Below are 21,661 nucleotides of genomic sequence, written 5' to 3'. Positions count from 1 at the left end.
CGCGGTGAGTGGGAGCAAAAGCACGCCCGTGTCCCGGGCTGGGGACGCACGGCACGCCCGTGTCCCGGGCTGGGGACGCACGGCACGCCCGTGTCCCGGGCTGGGGACACACAGGACGCAGCTGACTGCCGTGAGGTCCCACAGGTGCCCGTGGGTCTCCGCTGCTGCAGTAGAGCACCCGTCCGGCAGCCCCGCAGGCGCGTGCAGGAGTGCAGTTCCTGTCCTGCCAGGCTGCCCGGCTGTCCACTCAGACCATGTGTGACAGAAATGGCCTTGGCTTTGAAGTCGGACCCAGCTGGTCACACTGAGCCCGACCACTCCTTGCTGCTCTGAGGAATGGGGGTGATGGTTCCAGGCAATGCCGAACTGTGAGACCCGCAGACTCCCAGGGGCCACGCTGGGCTGCCGCAGGAGACACAGCGTCCCACTCTCTCTGTGGGAGGCGTCCTCAAAGGAGCCCGCACAGCCAGCCGGGGGCCAGGACCCCTTCTCTCCGGCCCCCCAGGAGGCAGCTTAGGTGGAGGGAACGAGGTTCACCTAGGCAGGTATGGGAGTGGCTGCTTCCGAGCTCCAAGTCCCTGGTTAGGGTTTCTCATAACATCCCCAGGTGTAGCTTCCTGGGTCCCTCCTAGGGACAGGCTCGCTTACAAGGGCCTTTGTGCTCAGGGAGCCTCCGCACTCTGGCAGCCACCAGACACACAGCTGCACGTCACCCACAGCCGCGTGCCCGGGGAGGCGCGTCGGTCACGCTGTTGCGGCTGCTGTTGGCTGGTGATGCGTGTGTGGTTCCCAGGGGGGCAGAGCTGCACATCCCGGGAACCCAAGGTGACTTCCTCACGTAGGAAGGAGAAGGGTGGCTCCCAGACCCGCTGGGAGGACTAAGCAGAGGGCCGTGGAAGGCTCCTGGCACAGAGACACCCGTGGTGCAGCCTACACCGTGGGCTTCCGCCTCCCGCCTCAATCCTCCGTGGGCCAAAGGCAGCCGGGGATGAGTTGGGACAGTGGGGTCGAAGCCTCGCAGCTGTGCTCCGTCACTGCCATCATGGCAGTCTCGTGGAGGCCGGGAGCGAGGCCGGGCCAGGACACCAGCTGCACGTGGACAAGCCATGCTGGTTGCCCCGGGAAGTCAGGCCCCTGTGGCGGCAAGACCTTTGTCACTGGGTCCCACTTCACTCTGGGTCTCTGGCTGGTCACGGATATGATTTTGCTCCAGTGACATGCTGAACTAAACTGGGTGAAGGGAACAAGTGCTATGGGCTGATGTGATTAGAGTTAGCTCAAGCTAAAGGTCCGAGGTGCCCTGGAGTTTGCACACAGTGCTGGGCCTGGGGGGAGACAAAAGTGTGTTCAGGGGCCGTGGCTCAACCCACGGGTTGCCAGACTGCTCCAGCTCTGGCATCACTGTCCTTTCCCAGTGAATTCCCCATCCTCCTCCCCCACCTCCTCCACCCCGCCTCTACTGCCTCCCTGCAGTAGCCAATCCCATACCCAATCTGTAACCATAGGAACCCTGCCTGACACTCTCAGTGCAAACCATGGCCTGTTTGATTTTTGTTTATCTTCTGACATTTAACCAGAACCTGCTAGGGGCCAGCCATTGTGGGGTCCTTGTCCTCTATTGGGTTATCCGAACGCTTGGGGGCTTCTATAGACCCAAAACTATGCTCCCCGGGTCTGGCTCTGCACTAGGATGGAGCCCAGGTCTTCAGATGGCTGGGCCTCCCCTGTCCCTCCCCCAACCTCTCTGGCATTGCCGTTCCGTCTGAGATGGGGACTCCGGTGTCCTTCCTGTGGCCACCCTCAGACTGGGGAACCTTCCCAAGCCTCCCAACGGGCCAGGGCCCCATCCTGACAGCCACCCACAGGGGTCGATAAGCCACAGGCAGGCCACCTTCCCTCTGTCTCCCCCATTCCACCTTGTTCTCCCCCCAGGAGTTTCCATCACTTATCCAGAAAGAGCCTGAAGGCACTTCCCCAGGGGAGGCCCTGCCATTCCCCTGCCCTTAGGGGAGGGGGAGGATGCACCCTCCCACAGGGCTGCTCCCCCAGAAAGGGCTGGAGCTCCTGCTTCTTCCTTCGGAGGCCACAGGGCGATTTTCAGTCTGTCACTTTGCTGCCTTCCCTGTGGATGGATCCTGGCGGCCCAGGCCTAGGCCCTGGGGGCTCTCAGGAGCCTCCACAGCTGGGAGGGGAGCTGCCGCCAGTCTCCTTGTGCACGGAGCTGCGTCACTTGCCTAAGATCACACAGCAAGTAAGTGGCGGGGCTGGACCAGCCCAGGCAGCTGACCGCAGGGTCCGGGGGCGGCACGGCTTCGCCCCTGCCCAGAGCAGCTCGCTGCGGTGTGCCGCCCCCATGAGCGATCTGCACAGATCGACTCGTTCCTTCCTCGGCAGCTCTTGGCTTACGCACTATTTTTACCCCCTTTTATGCGAGCTTAGGTGTTACTCTTCCAGGATCACACCTGGGACGTGATGGAGACAGGACGGACCCAGGCAGGCGGCCCCAGCTCCCGGGGTCTGAGTTGCTCCGCGGCACCTCTCCCGGCCAGCATGCACCCCGCCCCCGCCTCCGACTGCCCTCGTCCACTGCCACCCCTCGTGGCCACCCAGACACTGGCCACTGTCAGGGAAATATGATCAAAGACAAAAGCTTGTCCCAGCTCAGAAAACCTTTCCACAAAGGTAGAAGAGAAGCAAAACCTTGTATTAGTGAATAAGCATTAACCCAGGATGTGACGTGGGCGACCCCTGAGAACTAGTGAAGACAGACAGCTCCCCCGTTCCTGTGGCCGGGCACAGCCCACACACGATCTCGGACCAACAGTCACCACTGGTACACTGGCTCCTCCTGAGTTCGCCTGGTGATCGGGGTGACCTGGGTTCATTCCTTTTACCCAAAGGAACAAATGAACCCCTTGTCTTCATGACAGGAGGCACTTTTGCAACTTGGAGCCAGGTGCCCACCGAGTTAGGCACCGTCCCTCCCACAGGACGCCAGGGCTGCTATTTGCCTTGGATATTAGGTTCCAAAGAGACAGTTCGAAGGTCGTTTAGAAAGACATTCTTGGGTCATAAAGCTGGCCAAAGGCTTATTTTGCTTGAAAGAGGATTTACATATATTTCAAAGATTCAAAGAAGGAACTTACAAGTTTTCTAAAGTAAGTTCTATAAGAAAAGAAAAGGGGGAAGTCTCTTCCCTTATTTTTAACAGGGGAATTAAGCCTCTTATTTTGTATTTTTCTTTGCCCTGACACCTCCCTGCAGCAGGCCTGGCCTGTTGCCACCCCTCCTCCTGCACGCCAGCCACCTGCCCCCCACCCCTGCAAACCCCGGAGTGCTCGATCCCCAAATCACAGTGGCCCAGGCACCGCCCGACTGCCCCGTGCCCGCGGAGAGATGCAGAGTTCTTGAGCGTCTGCGTGGATGTGGCCCCAGGCCCCTCTGTCCTTTCTCACTTCCCCCTTCTGGGTGCCCACTGGGCCAGCCAAGCCCAGACTGCCCGATTCCCTCCGCCTGTCCTGCCGCGCTGCGTAAGGCAGTGGCCCGAGGAGCCCTCCACCGGGGGTCTCCTACCCACCTCTTCCTGCTGCAAGTCTCATCCCTCCTAAGATCTCGTCGGCCCTAGGCTTCCTCTCCCACCGCTGGGCGCCGAGAGGATGTGTTTTCTCCTGCCCTGGGGTCTTGTTGCAGCCACACCTATTGTATCTCCTGTTGCTAGAACACACTCTCCAGTTCCGGAGTCAGATCTCGATTTCAATCTACGGCTTGTCCACCTGCAGCTGGTCTCCTGGCCCGGCCTCGCTCCCGGCCTCCACGAGACTGCCACGATGGCAGTGATGGAGGACAGCTGCGAGGCTTTGACTCCACTGCCCCAATAGTCCCCGGCTGCCTTTGGCCCACGGAGAATTGAGGCGAGAGGCGGAAGCCCACGGGTGTAGGCTGCACCACGGGTGTCTAACTGCCACTTTCCATTCCATCTGTGGGACTGGACAAGCTCCTCCACCTTCCAGAGCCTCCATTTGCCCATCTGTAAAGTGGTCATGTGAATGCCCACCTCACAGGGTCACTGGGAGAGGTGGACCAGGTAAGGCATGAGAGGCCCCAGCGTGGCTGGCACTGGGGCGTGTTAATTTCCCACCCCTTCCTCTAGCAAGCTGTGAGAACTCAATAGCTACGGGCTGTGCCTGGAGAGGAGGCGTGGAACCTCACTCATTACTGCGGAAAAACCCGAGCTTCATTTACTACTGAGAATCTATAACACTCTGATGGTCCTGCCTGGAGATCTTAGTTTTCCTCATTGTACACATTATTAAGCATTTAATTCCAAGTGATTTTTCTGGGACTTTTGCTTGCCTTGGGTGAGTTCTGGCATGCTGTCTTGTAAAATGAGAGGCTTTCATTCATATTGCATGACGTTTGTGCGAACGAAACCCATGTCACCCACTCATGAATAATGCACCTGTTCTTGCCCTCCCCAAAGGATATTTTCCTGAACAATCTGAAGGCACAGCCACCACCTCGGAATCTCCAGGAAGTCAGTGTTGCAAATTCACTTAACTTTATTAAGTCTTGCTCCATGAAATATTTACGAGATGGAGCCAACAGCTAAGGGAAGGACAGAAAAAATCTTCAGCTATGTCATCAGAGCGCCCAGCAGCGACGGGTTCGACACAATGAACGTTGATGTGAAGGTTGACACGTCCTGGGTGTTCCGGGACGTGGAAGACAGCAGTGAGGAGCCGGGATGTCTTCCAGAAGCAGCAGCCAGTAGCCCCGATGTGGACACGGGTACACTCAGGAAGCAGCTGGAATCTTCTGAGCAGAAGCTGCTGGCAGCGGTGGACAAGCACGTGACGTCAGAATCTGTGCTGAGGAACAGGTAGTTGTGCCATTTTGATCTCTTTGTGTGTATTTAGCAAATCCTGGGGCATCATAACTGTGTTATCATGGTGTGTTGAATTGTCTCTACAGCCGAGGAAACGGGCTCACCAAGGTGCGTCACCACCGAGGGCAGTCGTTTGTGCTCAGTCTCCTGTCTTTCCCGTCCTCTCTCCCTGGCTCCCCTCTGGACACAGCCAGGGGGACCCCGGAAGGCAGGAGGAAGGGAGAGGCCAGGGCCTTTACCCTCACTTCTGCTCTGGCTGTTGTCATCCCCCACTGTGGCTGTAACTCAGACTCGCTCTCTGCTTCCTCTGTGGTCCCAGCTCCTGCGGGATGGCCCGGCTCCCCGGCCCCGGTGACACGATCTCCACCCCCAGGCCCAGAAGTGCCTCCTGGCAGTTGCTAGTCAGGGCTGCCTGTCACCTCTGCCTGGCCTTGTGGCTCTGCCATCCTCTTTGCAATAGTTTCTCTGCATTAGTTTCTCTCTGCTGAATTCCCTGGCCTGGGCTCTGTTTTCCTGATGGAGGTGACATGGTCCCTAGGTGGGACATCTGAGTCCAGGTCTTTCTCCAAAGCCCGTGGTCTTTCCTGCTGATTTGTTGACACCTAGGCTGGCAGAGTGAGGTGGGGCCTTTCATAGACACCAGAGCAGAAACCAGCATGGTTATGGCTGGGATGGATTCTGCGGGGCTTGCTAATATCCCAGCAACCAAATGCCTTGGATTTTTGTGGGACTTCCCCATTTTCCTCCGTTTGCCTTCATTTCAATAAAGACAAGTCGTTAAAGGTGCATGTACATGTGATTTACCATTTTCCCTTTTGGTAAAACTTTTCACATGAAGAGATTCACAAATCAGAAAAATTCTATTGTTATCCTGTGTGATTACTCATTCATACACCTGTTCATTCATCCTGCAACCTGCACTTACTCCCGGGAGTCAGGCACTAAGCCGCGCTCGTTTGTTTGGGCGGCCGTACCGAAGGCAGCAGTCCTCGCTGAATGTCGGCGGCTGTAAGTGAGACGTGTAAGGAAACCAGTTTGCCATTGGCTGATTGATATAAATGAGAACCGAGTTCCCACAGAGTATTTCTGATCACAAAACATCATCAAACTTCTAAATAAAGACCCCAAACACTTCTAATAGTAAACATTGAAACAAATGTGAGCTATGCATCCATTTAAGAAAGACTAATAAAAATGAGCAAGCTAGTAACTTACCCAACCGTTCCGGTTCGGAGGGGGCAGCCGGGGCCTTGCCCGCAGCTCGGCGCTCAGGGCCGGAGCCAGCCCAGCGCAGGGCGCACTCACACCCAGCCGCACGCTCCCTCGGACTGGACCGCACAGACACACGTCCACTGGACCCTCAGAGCCTTGGTTGTGGGAGGAAAGCCCTGCAGACATGGCGAGGGCGTGCCAACTTCTCACAGACAGCGGCCCGGCTGGGAATCCATTTTTTTTCTCATCAACGTTATAACAAAGCGATGTCGAGCAGAGTGATGTTATTCGAGACCTGCTGCCCTGCACACTGGGTGACTCAACGGAAATTCATTTCCTTACATTTCGGGAGCCCAAAATTCCGAGAGCAAAGTGTTGGCAGGGTTAATTTCTCCTGAGGCCTCTCTCCTTGGCTTGCAGACAGCTGCCTTCTCCCGGGTCCTACACAGCCGTCCCCCTGTGGTGTCTGTGTGCTGATCTCTTCTTATAAGGACACCGGTCTTAGTGGATTAGGGCCACCCTAATGATTTTCTTTCAACTTAATTACCCCATTAACAGTCTTATCTCCAAATATAGTCATGTTCTGGGGTATTGGGGGTTAGTGCTTCAATACATGAATTTGGGGGAGGACACAGTTCAGCCCGTAGTGTAAGTCGCGGGGGCTGAGAGCTGGGGAAGGCAGGCCCGGCCCTGAGACACTAGCAGGGTAGGCACACAGGGCTGTACCTTCAAATCTCCCTCCAGAGAGACTGGCAGTGAAAACCAGAAGGTCAGCGGGCCTGGGGTGGTTGGGTGGGAACCCACGTGGGAACCCACTCCCCCCACCCCCCCACCCCCTGCCCAAAGGAGGCCCCTAGTGTGCGGGAGATACAGAGAGCCCTGGGGCAGCACGCCTGCTGGAGCTGAGGGGCCGCATGGCCGCGTGGCCGCGTGGCCAGGGCCTGGGGAATGTGGCTGGTGCCCTCTGTTCTCTTTGATGACGGGGTGCACCATCTTGCAGGAGAGGGGTGGGGTGAAGCAGAAAAGGCCCCCACGCCAGTCCCATCCTGGCCCCCTGAGCCCCAGATGCATAGAGCGATGTTGTCTCCTTTTACAGATGAGGAAACTGAGGCTGAGAGGATGAAATACATTATCCAGGGTCACTAAGAGCTGAAGCCAGCATCTGGGTGCGTAATTCTGAGTGCAGATTTTGGGCTGGCTAGGGTGTGGTAAAAGCTAAGGCAGAATATGCATTAGATTTGCTTCAATTAAAGAGTTAAAATATAAAAGTATTTATTGTAAAAATAATGTAACATCTTTGTTAAAAATTTCAGGAAGAAAACCCCACTCTCTTCTTCATCACAACACCGTGATGTTGCACGTTCATTTCCACTCTATGCAACAAAACTAATAACCGCTGAGCACTTACTGAGTGCGAGGTCGGTCCCAGCCACCGTTTACATGCTTAACAAGTATTGACATAGTTAATCCTTAAAACAACACTGGACTTGGGGCCATGATATTCTCCTCGTTGTATAGACGCGGAAATCAAGACACTGGGTGGTCAGTCACTGACCCGAGACCCCACACGGCGTTTACCAAGGCCCAGGCGGCTCCTGCAGCCGTGACGCCCCGGTGTGCCGCTGCCGCCGTGGTCTCCTGGTTCCGTAGCACTCTTTGCAGCACCGGATGTGAATATTTCTACAAACTTGTCATTAGCTTAATCAGTGAAAAACGGCACTTCGTTGTCTTGTTTCATGTTTGGGACTGTATTAGTTTCCTATGGCTGCTGCGACAAGTTGCCACAAACTTGGTGGCCTAAAACAACACAAATTGATTGTCTTACAGTTCTGGAGGCCAGAGGTCAGAAATCAGTCTCGCTAGGCTGAAGTCAAGGTGTCAGTAGGGCCGAGCTCTCCAGCGACCACAGGGGAGTCCCTTTCCTTGCCTTTTGTGTCTGCAGAGCTGCGTTCCTTGGCTCCTGGGACCTTCCTCTAGCCTTGGAGCCAGCCGTGCAGCATCCTGCTTCAGTGGTCACATGGCCTCTCTAGGGTCCAGTCCCCCCCCCGCCCCAGGATGATGTGGTTGCAGTTAGGACCCCCTGGACAACCCAGGGTCACCTCCCGTCTCAAGATCCTCAACGTAGTCACCTGAGCAGTCTCTTTGGCATTTTAAAGTAACACCCATAGGCTCCAGGGATATGTCCAGGACGTGGGTATATTTGGGGGCCACAATTCAGCCTGCCAAGGTGAGCTTAGTCATTTTCTGCTTAGTTTAAGATTAGAAATAGCATCAGAATTAAATGCTGTGTCATGTTTAATGCTGCAGCGCAATCTGAAAAACTAAACAGAAAGGCTTTCCTTTTTCCTTTCAGATCTCGCCACCTTTCACCACCCATCAGAAAGTGCTCAGCCTGAGTCTGACCCCTTCCCCCGGGGCTGCCCCTCGGTCCAGTTTGGAAGGACCTTGATTGTAATCCACACACGAGTTCACGCTCCCTTCTGTCACTCTTGAGACCTTCCCTCAAGGCTTGAGAACTGGAACAGGAGAGGGGACTCTGGGCCTTACTATTAACAATAATGCATCATTTAACTTAACCTTCACGGTGGCCTGGCTTTCTGGACAGACACTGAAGATTACCGTGGTGAACCAGCCCAGTTAAGGCCCCATGGCTGGTGGATGGCAGAGCCCGGAGGCAAAGCTAGGTCTTCATCCAGGGGAGCAGAGTCTGTCGTGCGTGAGCAGGTCCCCCGGCAGGGACTTGGGGAAAGGAGCAGGAATTGTGCAGAGAGCTCGTCCATGGAGGCTGTGAATGCGCTATTCACGTGCATCATGGTTTTCTACTAGAGAGGCCAGGTTGGCACGTAGGGGACTTGCAGCCCAGGCACAAGCAGCAGACAGGCACGTCCTTGCGGTGCCCCCTCTCCCAGTGGGACCAGCAGCCCAGCCTTTCCCTGTGGACTTTCTCCCGCCATCCTGCACGTATTCTTGCTACAGGGCTGCGAGCAGAGTCCACCTTCAGTCTGGGTAGCGCTTTTGCTTGTGACGCAACCTCCGTGTTTCCCCAGGGCCTCACAAAACCTTCGTGTGGCTTGGCCATTGCTAACTATTAGATAGTTAAGCCACTTCCAACTTCTCACTTGGAAGAGTAACTAGTAAAGAGATTGATTTTTTTTAATTGCAGAAAGCTTTTTTTAAAATTTCAATCATTTCTTTAGAAGAGATTCATAAGAAAGTAGCTAAAATGGGAGACAACAGAGCATAGGGTTAACTGTGATTTTAGGAGTCAGATAGGCCGGACTCTATACAGCTGTGTGACTGTGGGCAAACTGTCTGCCCTCTCTGATCCTCAGTTTCTGTTGTGTGTGATGTAGGGGTAACAGAATCCATCTGAAGCCTGGCAATGTTGTGACAATTAATTAAAACCCGCAGTTGAAGCTCTCAGCCTAAATGGCTCAGGTTTGGTCACTCTTAGTTGGTATTACCCAAATGTGGGATTACCGGTTTAGAGGTGAGAACACCCTTAAGATTGCTGATGCACGGTATCTTATTATTCACATGCTACATTTGAAGTATTACAGATAATCTCTAAAACGTTATGTATGAATGTCATACAAAACGTAATTTTGTCAGCATGTCAAATTGGCCAAATGACACACACAAAAAAAAACGTTGGCCCCGGTGTCCGTGAAAGCCTCAGGCTGTGTTTGCTGCACCCTGAGCGAGCCTCTCCCTGCTTCTGTGCCGCAGGATCCAGGAGCTGGAGCTGTCGGAGAAGCAGCTCCTCGGGAAGGTGGCCCAGCTGAGCGCCCGCGTGGCCCAGGAGAGAAGCGCCTGGCTCCGGGCCCAGGAGAAGCTGGCGGCGCTGCAGGGGGACCTGGCCGGCCGGGTACCGTTCCCTCCTTTCCGGTCCCTGTTTCCTGTCCCAGCAACGCCGCGGGAGCAGGGCGGCAGCTGCAGTTGAGCAGGCAGTTGGGGGTCCTGGGAGAGAAGGAGTCGGAGGGGTCCTGACTCTGGTGCACGTGGCGGCTGCGGGCCCGGGGTGTGCGGGGCGGTGGGAGGGGGAGGGGATGGCTGCATCTGCCGCCCTGTGGGGGTTGCACGCTCCCCAGGAGCTCTGGTCAGAGGTTCGTTTCCATGTCCCCAGGACCAGACGGTCTCCTGAGGGCAGGAGATGGCCGATGCAGGGTCCCCGTCCGGCAGGTGGGAGACACCGATGGGGAGGCAATGACTGTAGAACCGGAGTGGGTGCGGTGCGGGTGGCGCAGGCACACTGCGTGTGTGTGGCGGGCAGTGCGAGGCAGAACTGGGGCCATGTGACTTGGGCCTTGCTGGGAAGGGCACACGAGGCATGGTGACAGCGTGGGCAGAGGCACGGAAGTGAGGGAGAACCCACCAGGACCGGGTAGAGGATGTGTGCAGGGCGGGGGGCAGGGAGGCGGAAGAGTTCCAGAGGGGTCAGGCTGCCAGGTCCTCTGTGATGACCAAATTGTGAAGGCAGTGAGGAGCAGGGGACTTCAGCAGGGAAGGCCCAGGCTGGGATGCCACCCTCGCTGTGTGGGAGAGAGGTCCTGCTGAAGGGGAACATTGGAGCCCTTCTTGGGGAAGCCGCGGGCTCTGGAGGCAGACGCCTGGAACTAAACCCTGGTTATGCCACTCACTAGCTGTGTGACCTTGGGCAGGTGACATAACCTCTCTGGGCCTCAGTTTCTTCATCTGTGAAATGGGAATAATGTAGTAGCAACCCTCTCAGATTGTTGCGTGGGTTAAGTGTGAGTTAATACATGTAGAACACCTCCAACAGTAGGTATTTAAATAATGCTATCTGCTTTTATGATTATTAGCCATGATTGAAATTTTCCAGGTGAGAGACGAGGAGGGCCACAGGGGAGGCCGTTCTTAGGAAAGACAGCGGAGGCAGAAACGACAAGACTTCAGGGCAGCTGCATGTGGTGCCCAAAGATCCCCCTGAGGAATCCTGTTGCAGTCGGTTGCTGTTTAGACTGGAGCCCAGGCGTTTTCAAACTGCAGGTTGCAACCCATCGATGGGAAGTGACATCGATTCAGTGGGTCACAACCAGCATTTAAAAAAAATGAAATAGTCTAGGAAATATGAAAAGGCATCACATGTGCTAAGGGGAGTGCTGTTTCATGACACTTGTCTCCACTGTACATAGGGGTGTGTGGGGGACGGGGTGATGTTCCCCTGTGTTTCCCACAGGGGGACGCGCCCTGGCACAGCTGTTAACTGTAAGAGCAGTGCAGGGTGGAAAGATAAGTTGTCCAATTAAATTGAAATTAGTCTTTGAGATGCCGGGGAGACACCCAAGTGGGGGTTTCTCCCCTTATACTGGACTTCAGGTGCAGAAAGTGGACTCAATTCCCCTCCTTGGTTCAGAGCACGGCATCATGGCTGTGCCGAGGGGAATGCTTATACCGGTGTCGCCGGGCTGTGCGGGACTCCAGCCTGGAGATGGGACGTCTCTCTAGAAAATGCTGTTGTAAATATTCTTGGAGCCATGCCCTGTGTGCACGTGAATCAGACACAGCCCTGCAATGGACACGCTCACAGTGTGGTGGGGGGCAGAGGACGAGGGGACAGCAAGTGAAGTGTGGTTAGGGAGGTGACAAGCGCTGCAGGGACCAACAGTTTTTGCAGGACACTAAGCCCTTTCCCACCTGCGTCCTCTTGTTCATTACTGGCTCGTGTGATATGTGTGCTCCAGGAAAACGCCTGTCATGAAACTTCACTCCCAGAGGAGGGACAGAGTTCAGAGTGACGAGCGGGCTCGTCCCAGGTCTCTTGGCTATCACTCTGTCCAGCTACCAGCCAGCCCCCAGCCCCTAACACAAAATCTCTTGCCAGAAGCATCTGTATTTTGAAGTAGTACCTGAATGAGTTTTCTGTGCCCTTGGTAGCTGAGCCGTTGTCATATTTCCAGTAAGCATTTACGTACGAAGGTGCTCATTTCTGTAGTGACCTGTGGTCATTTTGAAAGCTGTCGAAGGCAGACCCATCCAGGCGATGGAGCCCCGCCCACTGAGCACCGTGAAGCACAGATTACAAAATTTGCACCGTCAGGAAAGCCAGGAGACTTTTCCTCCCAGGGGCTCTGACTCCAGCTTTTGTCTACCCCAACACACCCCAGGACAAACTATTCAGACAAAGCTTGTCTGAGCTGTTCCCAAGTTTCCTCTTCCACGTTTGCTCTTTGCTTGTTGGCTTTTCTTTTTGCAAGTGCTCTGGCAGAGTGGCAGCAGCAGGCGCTAGCAGTCGAAAGAAAGCTTCACGTGGAGGCAGTTCCACCTGTTTGCGTGAATTAATTCCAAAAATTAGGCAAAGACTCTAATTTTTGAAGTGGGTGGTGCATCCCAGTCCAGCTTGTATTGTAGCACATGAGTGGGGAGGAGGAAAGCTTAAGAGCAGGGAGACGTGTTCTCTGGTCAGGCAGGTTGCCAGGGGAGGAAAGCAAAGGCCTGAGTCACATACAGGGGCCGGGAGTCCTGGCTGCCAGGAACTTCAGCTGCGTGCTGTGCCGTTGCTCCTGAGTGCCCCCAGGGGCTGTAGCAGTGCCTCTCTCCAAGGGGGAGTAGCCACCATGATGACAGCCGCTGTGGCACTGGTGTCCTGATGCGCCGGCCAGAGCCGTGGACTTTCCTTGGGCCAGTCACTGACCTTTTAGGTGCTGGGAAATGGGGAGCTCTGGGTAGTGCTGGGATGGAGGTGGGGACACTCAGAGGCTCCGCAGCGGCTGCTTACGCACTGGTGTGGCCGTACTCAGCACTGGGACAACTCCAGTGGCCGCCGGGGGTGTGTTACGCTGCTGGGCGTCCTGCCGGCTGCTCGGCACCCATCCAGGGGAGCACCTGGGTGTGCAGGGCCCTGACTAGGCTGAGGTGAAGGAGGCCCTCACCTCCTGTGCAAAGTTTGAGGGGCACCAAAATCTCAGTCGTGGAGATAAATAATATTTTGATGCAATATTTTAAGCAAAAACAATTAATACAAAAAATACACCAAGCACAAAATATGGAAATGTTAAGGAAAGACAGGATCAATGTGAGCGACAGTGTGTCCTTTGGGCTTCCTGACGCCCTCATCCACCGTGAACTTGTAGGTGCGGCAGAAGGAGAGCGTGGCCCGGCGGCGGCTGCGGGAGCGGCTGCGGCGCAAGGACGAGGCGCTGGTGCGGCAGGCGGTGGCCCTGGAGGGCTGCCGGCGGGTCCAGCGGCGCCAGCTGCGCCTCGTGCGCGAGCAGGAGCGCGTCCTGCGGGCGCAGGTGCAGCGGCTGGAGCGCGACGTGCAGCGCCTGTGCCGCGCCGCCGGCCTCCTGCTGGCCCGGCTGGACGCCGCGGGCCCGGGTCCCCAGGGCGCCGAGGCCGCCGCAGAGCTGTGCGCCCTGCAGGCGAGGGCCGAGCGCGAGCGGGAGGAGGCCGCGCGCCGGCTGCGGGAGCAGAGGGCCACGGAGCGCTGGCTCCGCGGGCAGCTGGAGGAGCTGCGCTGCTGCGTGTACGGGCTGACGCTGTCGGAGATCGGCCTGCTCGGGCAGGTGGAGGACCTCGCCCAGCAGAACCGCAGCCTGCGACAGGAGCTGGGAGCGCAGGCGCCTGCTGGTCACTGCAGCCTGGTAAGTGGCCGGAGCCCAGGGCAGGAGTAACCTTTCCTTTCTTTCGCCACTTGGTCAAGTCGTTGATCCATCTGTTCCCCAGTCTTCTCCTCATACACCCATCCAGCCAGCCTGATCCACCCATCCTTCCTTCCATCCATTCTCCTGCCCACCCCTCCAACCCATCCAACCTCACCACCCCTTCTGCACACAGGATCTCACCGGCCGTCTGCCCACCCCCTCGTCTTCCACCACCCACGTGTCCACTCACCATCCACCCACCAATGCACTCACTTGTCCACCCCCCACCCAGCTGTCCACTCCCCCACGCAGCTGTCCAACCACCTGTCCACCCCCCACTCAGCTGTCCACCCACCTGTCCACTCCCCCACCCAGCTGTCCACCCACCTGTCCACTCCCCCACCCAGCTGTCCAACCACCTGTCCACCCCCCACCCAGCTGTCCAACCACCTGTCCACTCCCCGCCCCCCCGCCTCCGCTGTCGTCCTCCGGTTCATCCTGACACCTGCTGTCCATCCAGCACCTAGTAGCCCCCTTACCAGACCACTTGTTTACCTATTTTTGAAGTCCATTCCGGCTGTTACAACAGAATGCCATAGACTGGGTGGCTTATAAACAACAGAAAGTTATTTCTCACAGTTTTGGAGGCTGGAAGTCCCAGATGAAGGCACTGGCAGATTCGGGGTCTGGGCAGGGCCCACTCCCTGGTGCTTTCTCACTCTGTCTCACGTGGTGGAAGGGTGAGGGAGCTCTCTGGGCCTCTTTTATAAGGGCACTAATCCTGTCCATGAGGGATTCACCCTCATGACCTCATCATCTCCCGAAGGCCCCATCTCCTAACACCCTCACACTGGGGATTAGGAGGGGGGACACAGACATTCGGACTCTCGCACCCACCCACCCACTTGTCTACCCATGTTCCATCATCTTCTCATTCGTCCCACTGTCTGTTTGTCCATCTGTCTCCCCATCAACCGCTTGCCAGGCAGCCAACCAGCCACCCCATATCCCTCAGCATCTGTCCCCTCCTGTCCATCCGTCTATCCAACATCCAGTGAGTCCCTGCTGTGCGCCAGGCCCTGTGCGGTGTCAGGGGACTCTCACGTGCTCGGGAAATCTTTTCTGGCCCAGCCCCTCCCTGCCCAAAGCAATCTCCCCTTCTTCCCCTTCCCTCACAGCCCCGAAGGTGACGGCGGTTCCCTTGTGAAAGTTCCTTATGTGCGTCTTCATTTCTCTTTCTTTAGACTGTGAGCCCCTGGGGGCAGCATCCAGGCCTGACTGGTCTTTTCAGCTTTCGTCCCCACAGCAGCACACAGGAGGCCCCAGGACTTCGGAGTAGAGAGCACACGGGGTAGGGGGTAGGGTCCCTTTGTGGTTCGCGTATTTACTAGCTATGTGACGCTGGGCAAGTTTCTTGAACTCTGGAAGGCAGGCTGGACGTCTTTTCACAACATTTACTACATTCCTGCCATGTGTGTGGCGCCCTCCGGGGTGTTGCAAAGACGTTATGTCCTTTAATGCTCGTGAAGACTGTGAGGCAGGTACTGCTGGTCTCATTCCACGGATGAGGATGCTGAGGCTCAGGGGGCAAGCTCTGCTGTCACACACCTGTTGTCACACAGCTGGTAAGGGACGAAACTGGAATTTGACCCAAACGTGATGTGAGTCGAAAGCTCATTGTTTCTGCTGCGCCCGACTGCCTCCCCGAAAAGAGCCCCGCTCCTCCCCTGGGCTCACGCTGAGTTTCGGGAGAAATGAGTGAGCGACCTCAGCCCAAAGAGGAGTGCTCATTTTTAAAAAAATCAAATTTATCTTCAAACTTGAACAATCTATTTCAAGTTACCTGGGTCCTTAAATGCTCTACATTATCTCAGGCTAATACCCCGTCTTGCCCAGGTGATTTTAATAATGGCTTTATCTGTGGTCACAGTTTACCCATCTGCCACTCTGTCCTCCTATTGTCACTCCCGTGCATTTCCTGTTCGTTTTCCTCCCTTATGTTCATCAGGTAAAAGGAAAACAAAGTGTACATTTCATACTGGCACCTTGTAATTTTGGAAAATAAATTGTGCATAGATGGAAATTGTCATTTAAAATTCTCTTCCTCTTCTGTAACTTTCCTTGACATAAGACTTTAATTTAGGCTGTTGGTCTCTCCGTCCGTCCCATACACTGCTGCTTGCTATTTCTTCAAAATGGTTATCTGGGAGTAAGCGTGAAGTACCCCAGTATTTAGGAGGAACAGGCTCATATTTGGTCCCTTTTGTGTTTTCTCATTTAATGCTAAGAACACCCTTGTGGGCCCGGCACTCTTCTCCCACTGAAGAGATGGAGAAACTGAGGCCCAGGGAGGTTGAGCGACATCATCGCAGGCGCCAGCTACTGAGCATCGGGCCGGAGCTGAGCCAGACGCCACCCTCCTGCCCTTACCTCAAGATCCTGGGGCCAGAGTTCGTTCATGAGGATTTGGGGCAGCACCGGAGGGTGAATTTAGTAGATTCTGTGCCATCAGGCACAAGCCCTGTCCACACATCTATGACCTTCTGCAGGTTTCATGCTTTCTCTTGTAAAAGTCCCCGTGGCCCAGGGAAACTGCATCTCACAGGGGGCACCTGCTCTTGGGCTGTGTTGGAGGCCACTGTGCCCCATCGCATTCTCCTGAAAATTCCCCCGATGGCCCATCGAGTGTGGTCCCAGCCAGCTCTGCCCTTTGTGGGGAGTGTCGACTCTCGTCAGCTGAGTAGCAGGAAAGCAGAGCTGCCGTGTCGGAGCACGAGGGTCCGGAACGCTGAGCCTGCAACACTGCAGCCGCGCCGCGGGCCAGCTGCTCACGCCCAGAGACGCAGCGGAGGATTCCAGCTCTGCCTCCTACCGGCTGCCATACCTTCGGCAGCTTCCTCAACTCTCTGTGCCTCAGTGTTCCGAAGTGTGAAATGGGACCATACTGGGAGTATTTCTTCCCGGCGTGGCTACGAGGATGAAATAAGAAGGCCCAGGGAAGGGTCTGAGCACGGTGCCTGGTACACAGTGAGTGATCAGTCAAATCTAGCTTCACTCACTGTCACTGTCACCACGGCCACCGTCCGCAGCAGCATCACCACCGTCATCCTCCCCACCATCCCTTTCAGGGCCTGTGCTCGCGTGACAGGATGTCGGGGAAGGTCACCCGCACTACGGGACAGTGTAGGTTTCTCTCTCCTGGCTTTTTATGTGTTTTTCCCAAGGGCTTGTCCTGGATTGGAGTAGGTGAAGTGGGAGTGTGACTTGTCTCCACGGTCCTCTGGAGTGGCTGCAGGAAGCACAGCTGGCAGGGACCTGGGGTGGGCAGGGCCTGCGGTCACCAGCTCCCATGTCCCCGTGGCCTGTGCATGGGCTGGGGAGGGGCTGAGAGAACCGCAGTGGCCTTCTGGGAGGGGCCGCCCAGGGCAGGTCATTTCACTTCTTTTAACTGTAGTTTCCTGACAGGCGGACCAGCACGTGAGTGCTACGTTGCTAACGCTGCTGTCACCCAGCGCCGCAAGCTGGGTGCCGAGACGACTGAAATGGCTCCTGTCCCGGCTCTGGAGGCCGGGGGATCCTAGCGCAAGGCGTGGGCGGGGCTGGTGCCTTCTGAGCACTGGGAGGGGGACTCTGTCCCAGGCCCGCCTCCTCCGCTCCGACCTTCCCTCTGCAGCTGTCTGTGTCCAAATCCCCCTGTTGTAAGCACACCAGCATGTTGGGTCCGTGCCCCGCCCCACCCCAGTGTGACCCCATCTTGACTGACTACCTCTGTAAGGACCCTATTTCCAAATAAGGTCACATTCTGTGGACGTGGGGGTTAGGACTCCAACATGTGACTTTCGGGGGTGCAATTCAACTCATGACAAGTGCCCCCCTGGATGAGCTGTTCTGGGGACCCACGAGATGACAAGACTCTGCGGGTTCCAGATCCTTGATGGCAGGGAACGTGTGCTACTTCTGGAGCTTTGCACGGGCAGGCGCAGACGGTCCCTAACGTGTACTGAAGCACCGTGTTGTGCTCATCCCCATTTTACAGAGCAGCAAGTGGAGGCACCTACTGCTCCGTAACCTGCGCAGGGTCACACAGGTGATAAGTGGCCTGTCTTAGTCTGTTTGGGCTGCTGTGACAAATGGCTGTGGACTGAGTGGCTGAAACAACAGAAACATTTATTTCCCACAGTTCTGGAGGCTGGGAAGTCTCCGAGATGGAGGCACCTGCGGATGTGGTGTCTGGTGACGACCCGCCTCCTGGCGCAGCCAGAGCAGAGAGGAAGCGGCTCTCTCCGGTCTCTTCCGATGAGGGCACGAGGCTCCGCCTCACGGCCTGGTCACGTCCCAAAGGCCTCACCTCCTGGTATTGTCCCTTTGGGGATCTGGGTTTCCACAGACGGATTTTGGGGCACACAGACATCAGACCATAACATGGTAGGACCGGGACGGGCACCTTGGTAGGCTGACCCCATAGCTGTGCTATAACTGCCGTGTCCTCCTCCTCCAGTAGACCCGGTCAGTGGGTCGGTGCCAGCCCAGCGCGTGCTCTTGGTGCCTGTGCTTGGCGCAGGTCTGAGCTCAGCCCAAGGGCTGGGGCGCGAGTGAGACAAGACCTGCCTGCACAGGATGACAGACAACAGCCTGGGAGGAGGGGGTAGGGACAAGGAAGGAGCAGGAGAAGGCACCCTGTGGAGTCCGTGGGTCACCGTGAGGACCCTGGCGCTGGAATGCAGGCTGGACCTGGGCCACGGGGTGTGACAAGGCTGCCAGGCCCTGTCCTTGTCTCAGAGCAGCTGATGGCCTAGACTTAGAGTATCTGAGGTCAAACAGGGCCACCTGGAGAGACAGAAGCCGCCCTCAGAGGGCTCCCAGGGAATGTAAGGTGCCAGCCAGCTGCAGGCTCTTAGGCTGGGTGCCCCCTGAGACTGTGCACATCAGAATCTAGAACCTCTCGGTAAGGAACCTGCAGAGCCAGAGGCTGCCCTTTGGGGTCCTGGTCAGAGTGGCACAATCCCCAGTGGCTGGCGTATGTGGCTTCCGGGCCTCTGCACATCCATGAAGTCACATGTAGAGTCCCGAGAGCAGCTTATATTGTGACTTTCCAAAGCTGCCAATGTGTGTTTTCACAGGGGTGGTGGGTGACCGTGAGGACTGAGAGCAGGCCTTTCTCTGGATAACTGTGGCAACCACCAAAAGATCTCTCTCCCTCCCTCCATCCCCTCTGCCGTGGCCCCCACTGCCTCAGGATCAAGCTCCGCCTCCTAACCATGGCATTCGAGGCCCCTGAGGCTCTGGCCTGGGACTCCTTCATGCTCTGTCCCATCTACCCTGCTCCAGCCACACTGAGCTCCTGCAGGTCCCTGAACATGCCAGGCTCTTCTGGCCTATAAACCTTACCCGTGTCTAGAAGCTTCTACTGCCTGCCCCTGTTTAGACTATTTGGTAAACCCATTCAGCGGGAATGTTGCTTCCTCCAGGAAGACTTTCCTGAGCTCACATGAGCTCGTTCCCTCCTCAGTGCCGCATGTGACATGACCCTCCTGGTGCCCTCTCGTTCCCCGTGCCGGCTGCCAGCCCCACAGCCGTGCGACCCTCCTCCTCACCAGCGGGTTCCGACTCAGCTCCACATCCCAGCCCTGGGATGTGAAATGTTTCGTGAGCGAGTGACTCAGTGGATAAATGAACACGGGAAGGTATTTGCTCCACTGCCCGTGGGCGATGGAAACTTCTGGCCGAAGGGACTGCCGCGCAGTGGTGGTGCTGGGAAGTGAGGTATAGACATTGGGATTTGTGCAACAGAAAGAAAGTCATTGCAAAGGCTGACGTTTATCGCGTGCTGCTCGCCCGCCTGGCACAGTAGTGAGCTGCATTCCCCCAACAAGCTTATGAGGTGGTAGATTTATTGATTCTCATTTTGCAGAGGAGGAAACTGAGGCAGGAGGTAAGGTCACTTGCCCAAGGCGGTGAAAGCAGCAGTGCCTGAAAGGAGGCATAGGCTTCGCCACCACCTGAAACGTTACGCCCCCACCGCTGTGATGTCCTGTGTGCCCTGGAGCTGTGCTGACTTACGGTGAGGGCGGTTCTCATGAGAATGGCGAGGCAAACGCGGTTTACCGCAGATACGGCTGAATGCTTTTCCGTGAGCGCGCACCGGGCGCCTGCCGCGTCCCAGGGACGGGGGTCCAGGCACGGACCCTGCTCTCCACAGCTTGCAGGGGAGACAGACACAGATGCGTCTGAATGCTTTTCCGTGAGCGCGCACCGGGCGCCTGCCGCCTCCCAGGGACGGGGGTCCAGGCACGGACCCTGCTCTCCACAGCTTGCAGGGGAGACAGACACAGATGCGTCTGAATGCTTTTCCGTGAGCGCGCACCGGGCGCCTGCCGCCTCCCAGGGACGGGGGTCCAGGCACGGACCCTGCTCTCCACAGCTTGCAGGGGAGACAGACACAGATGCGTCTGAATGCTTTTCCGTGAGCGCGCACCGGGCGCCTGCCGCCTCCCAGGGACGGGGGTCCAGGCACGGACCCTGCTCTCCACAGCTTGCAGGGGAGACAGACACAGATGCATCTGAATGCTTTTCCGTGAGCGCGCACCGGGCGCCTGCCGCCTCCCAGGGACGGGGGTCCAGGCACGGACCCTGCTCTCCACAGCTTGCAGGGGAGACAGACACAGATGCAACCGGCGGTGCTACAGTGCTGTCATGGCAGAGGGCAGTGCAGGACTGTGGCCTGGCCTGGACGGCGACAGAGCTGCTCGTGCAGAGAGATGAATAGTCAGGCTCTTCAAATGTCCTTGTCCAGTGTCGTCCCAGAGCGGAGATCACGCTCCCGCGTCAGGGCCTTTAGGAATTACGGGTGCACAGAGCAACCCCTGGTGGCAGCTACAAAAATCTTTTTGTTGTTCGCTGAACTGTAGGCAGCCGCTTGGTCACGGCTTGCGTCTGCGCAGAACTGCATGTTACACGTTTGTTACCTTGGCAGCAGGAGAGGGCTTTAAAGAGCAGTGTTGATAATGTCAAAAAATAAAACACAGGCAAAAGGCATGAGCATACAAATAATATAAAAGAAAATACAAATGGCCAGTGGTCTTACCAAAAATGGTCAGCTCCATTAATAAGATAAATGCAAATGATCAAAACCTCGGGATTCCATTTTCTTATATTTGTCAAATATTACAAGATCTCGCTGCTGTGGAGGGTTTGAGCTATTGATGGTGCAAGCGGGATCATGCTTTTGGGAAGGCTGTCAGCCAGTATTGCATGCCTTAAAAATAGCTATGCCTGTGTCTCAGCCACTTGACTTCCATGAACGTATCCAAAAAGCGGCCAGAGGGTGTGGAAGAGTTATGCACAGTGATTTTTATCGGTTTATAGTTGGTAAAAACTGGAAACAACCGAAATGTCCAATAAGAAGGCATTGGTTTGGTAATTTAAGGCATGCCTTATGGCAGAGGATGTTAGACAGCTATAAAAACCACATTGCAGAAACTTGTGGAGAGATGATCCTTCTATATCATTAAATGGAAAATGCACGAAGTACAAATTTACATTTTGTGTAAGGAGAAATTGTACAGTGTCTATACATAGGAAGATGTCTGTGCATAGACAAAAACCCCAGAAGGATACATTCTAACACGTTAGTGTTTGTCTGGACATCATCATATTCCTCATTTTCTTCTTTTTGCTTAGCTTTCAAAATAATTGCACATTATTGCTGAAACCAGACGAAGTGGCAGGCCAGTGTTTTCTGGAGTGTTGAAAAGTCAGAGGGCCTGGCAAGGCTGAGCCGCGTGCAGAGCGGGAAGGGGCAGAGAAAGCCCCACATGATGTCTGGGGATCTGAGGGCTGCGCCTCTTCTCCCAGCGACCTGCTGTTTGACCATGGACACTCACTCACCCTCTCTGAGCGATGACTTCATCACATGTGAAACGAAAGGGGTGAAATGGACAGTGGGTAACATTTTAGCACA

At 55.9% G+C, this 21,661-nt stretch overlaps 1 protein-coding gene across 1 annotated transcript in view; it reads left to right on the top strand.

The window, feature by feature from the left end:
* The first annotated feature begins 4,592 nt into the window (after positions 1-4,592).
* Positions 4,593-21,661, top strand: part of C20H4orf50 (chromosome 20 C4orf50 homolog) — a 50,917-nt gene continuing 33,848 nt past the window's right edge. Inside the window, exons 1-3 of the mRNA XM_069496330.1 lie at positions 4,593-4,879; positions 9,827-9,965; positions 13,192-13,701. Coding sequence (XP_069352431.1) covers positions 4,593-4,879; positions 9,827-9,965; positions 13,192-13,701 — 936 coding nt within the window. The remainder of the gene's footprint in view (positions 4,880-9,826; positions 9,966-13,191; positions 13,702-21,661) is intronic.

The sequence above is a fragment of the Eulemur rufifrons genome, chromosome 20, assembly GCF_041146395.1.
Source record: "Eulemur rufifrons isolate Redbay chromosome 20, OSU_ERuf_1, whole genome shotgun sequence".
NCBI lineage: Eukaryota > Metazoa > Chordata > Mammalia > Primates > Lemuridae > Eulemur > Eulemur rufifrons.
Note: the sequence above shows the minus strand (reverse complement) of the source record. Positions and strands in the feature narration are given on the sequence as shown.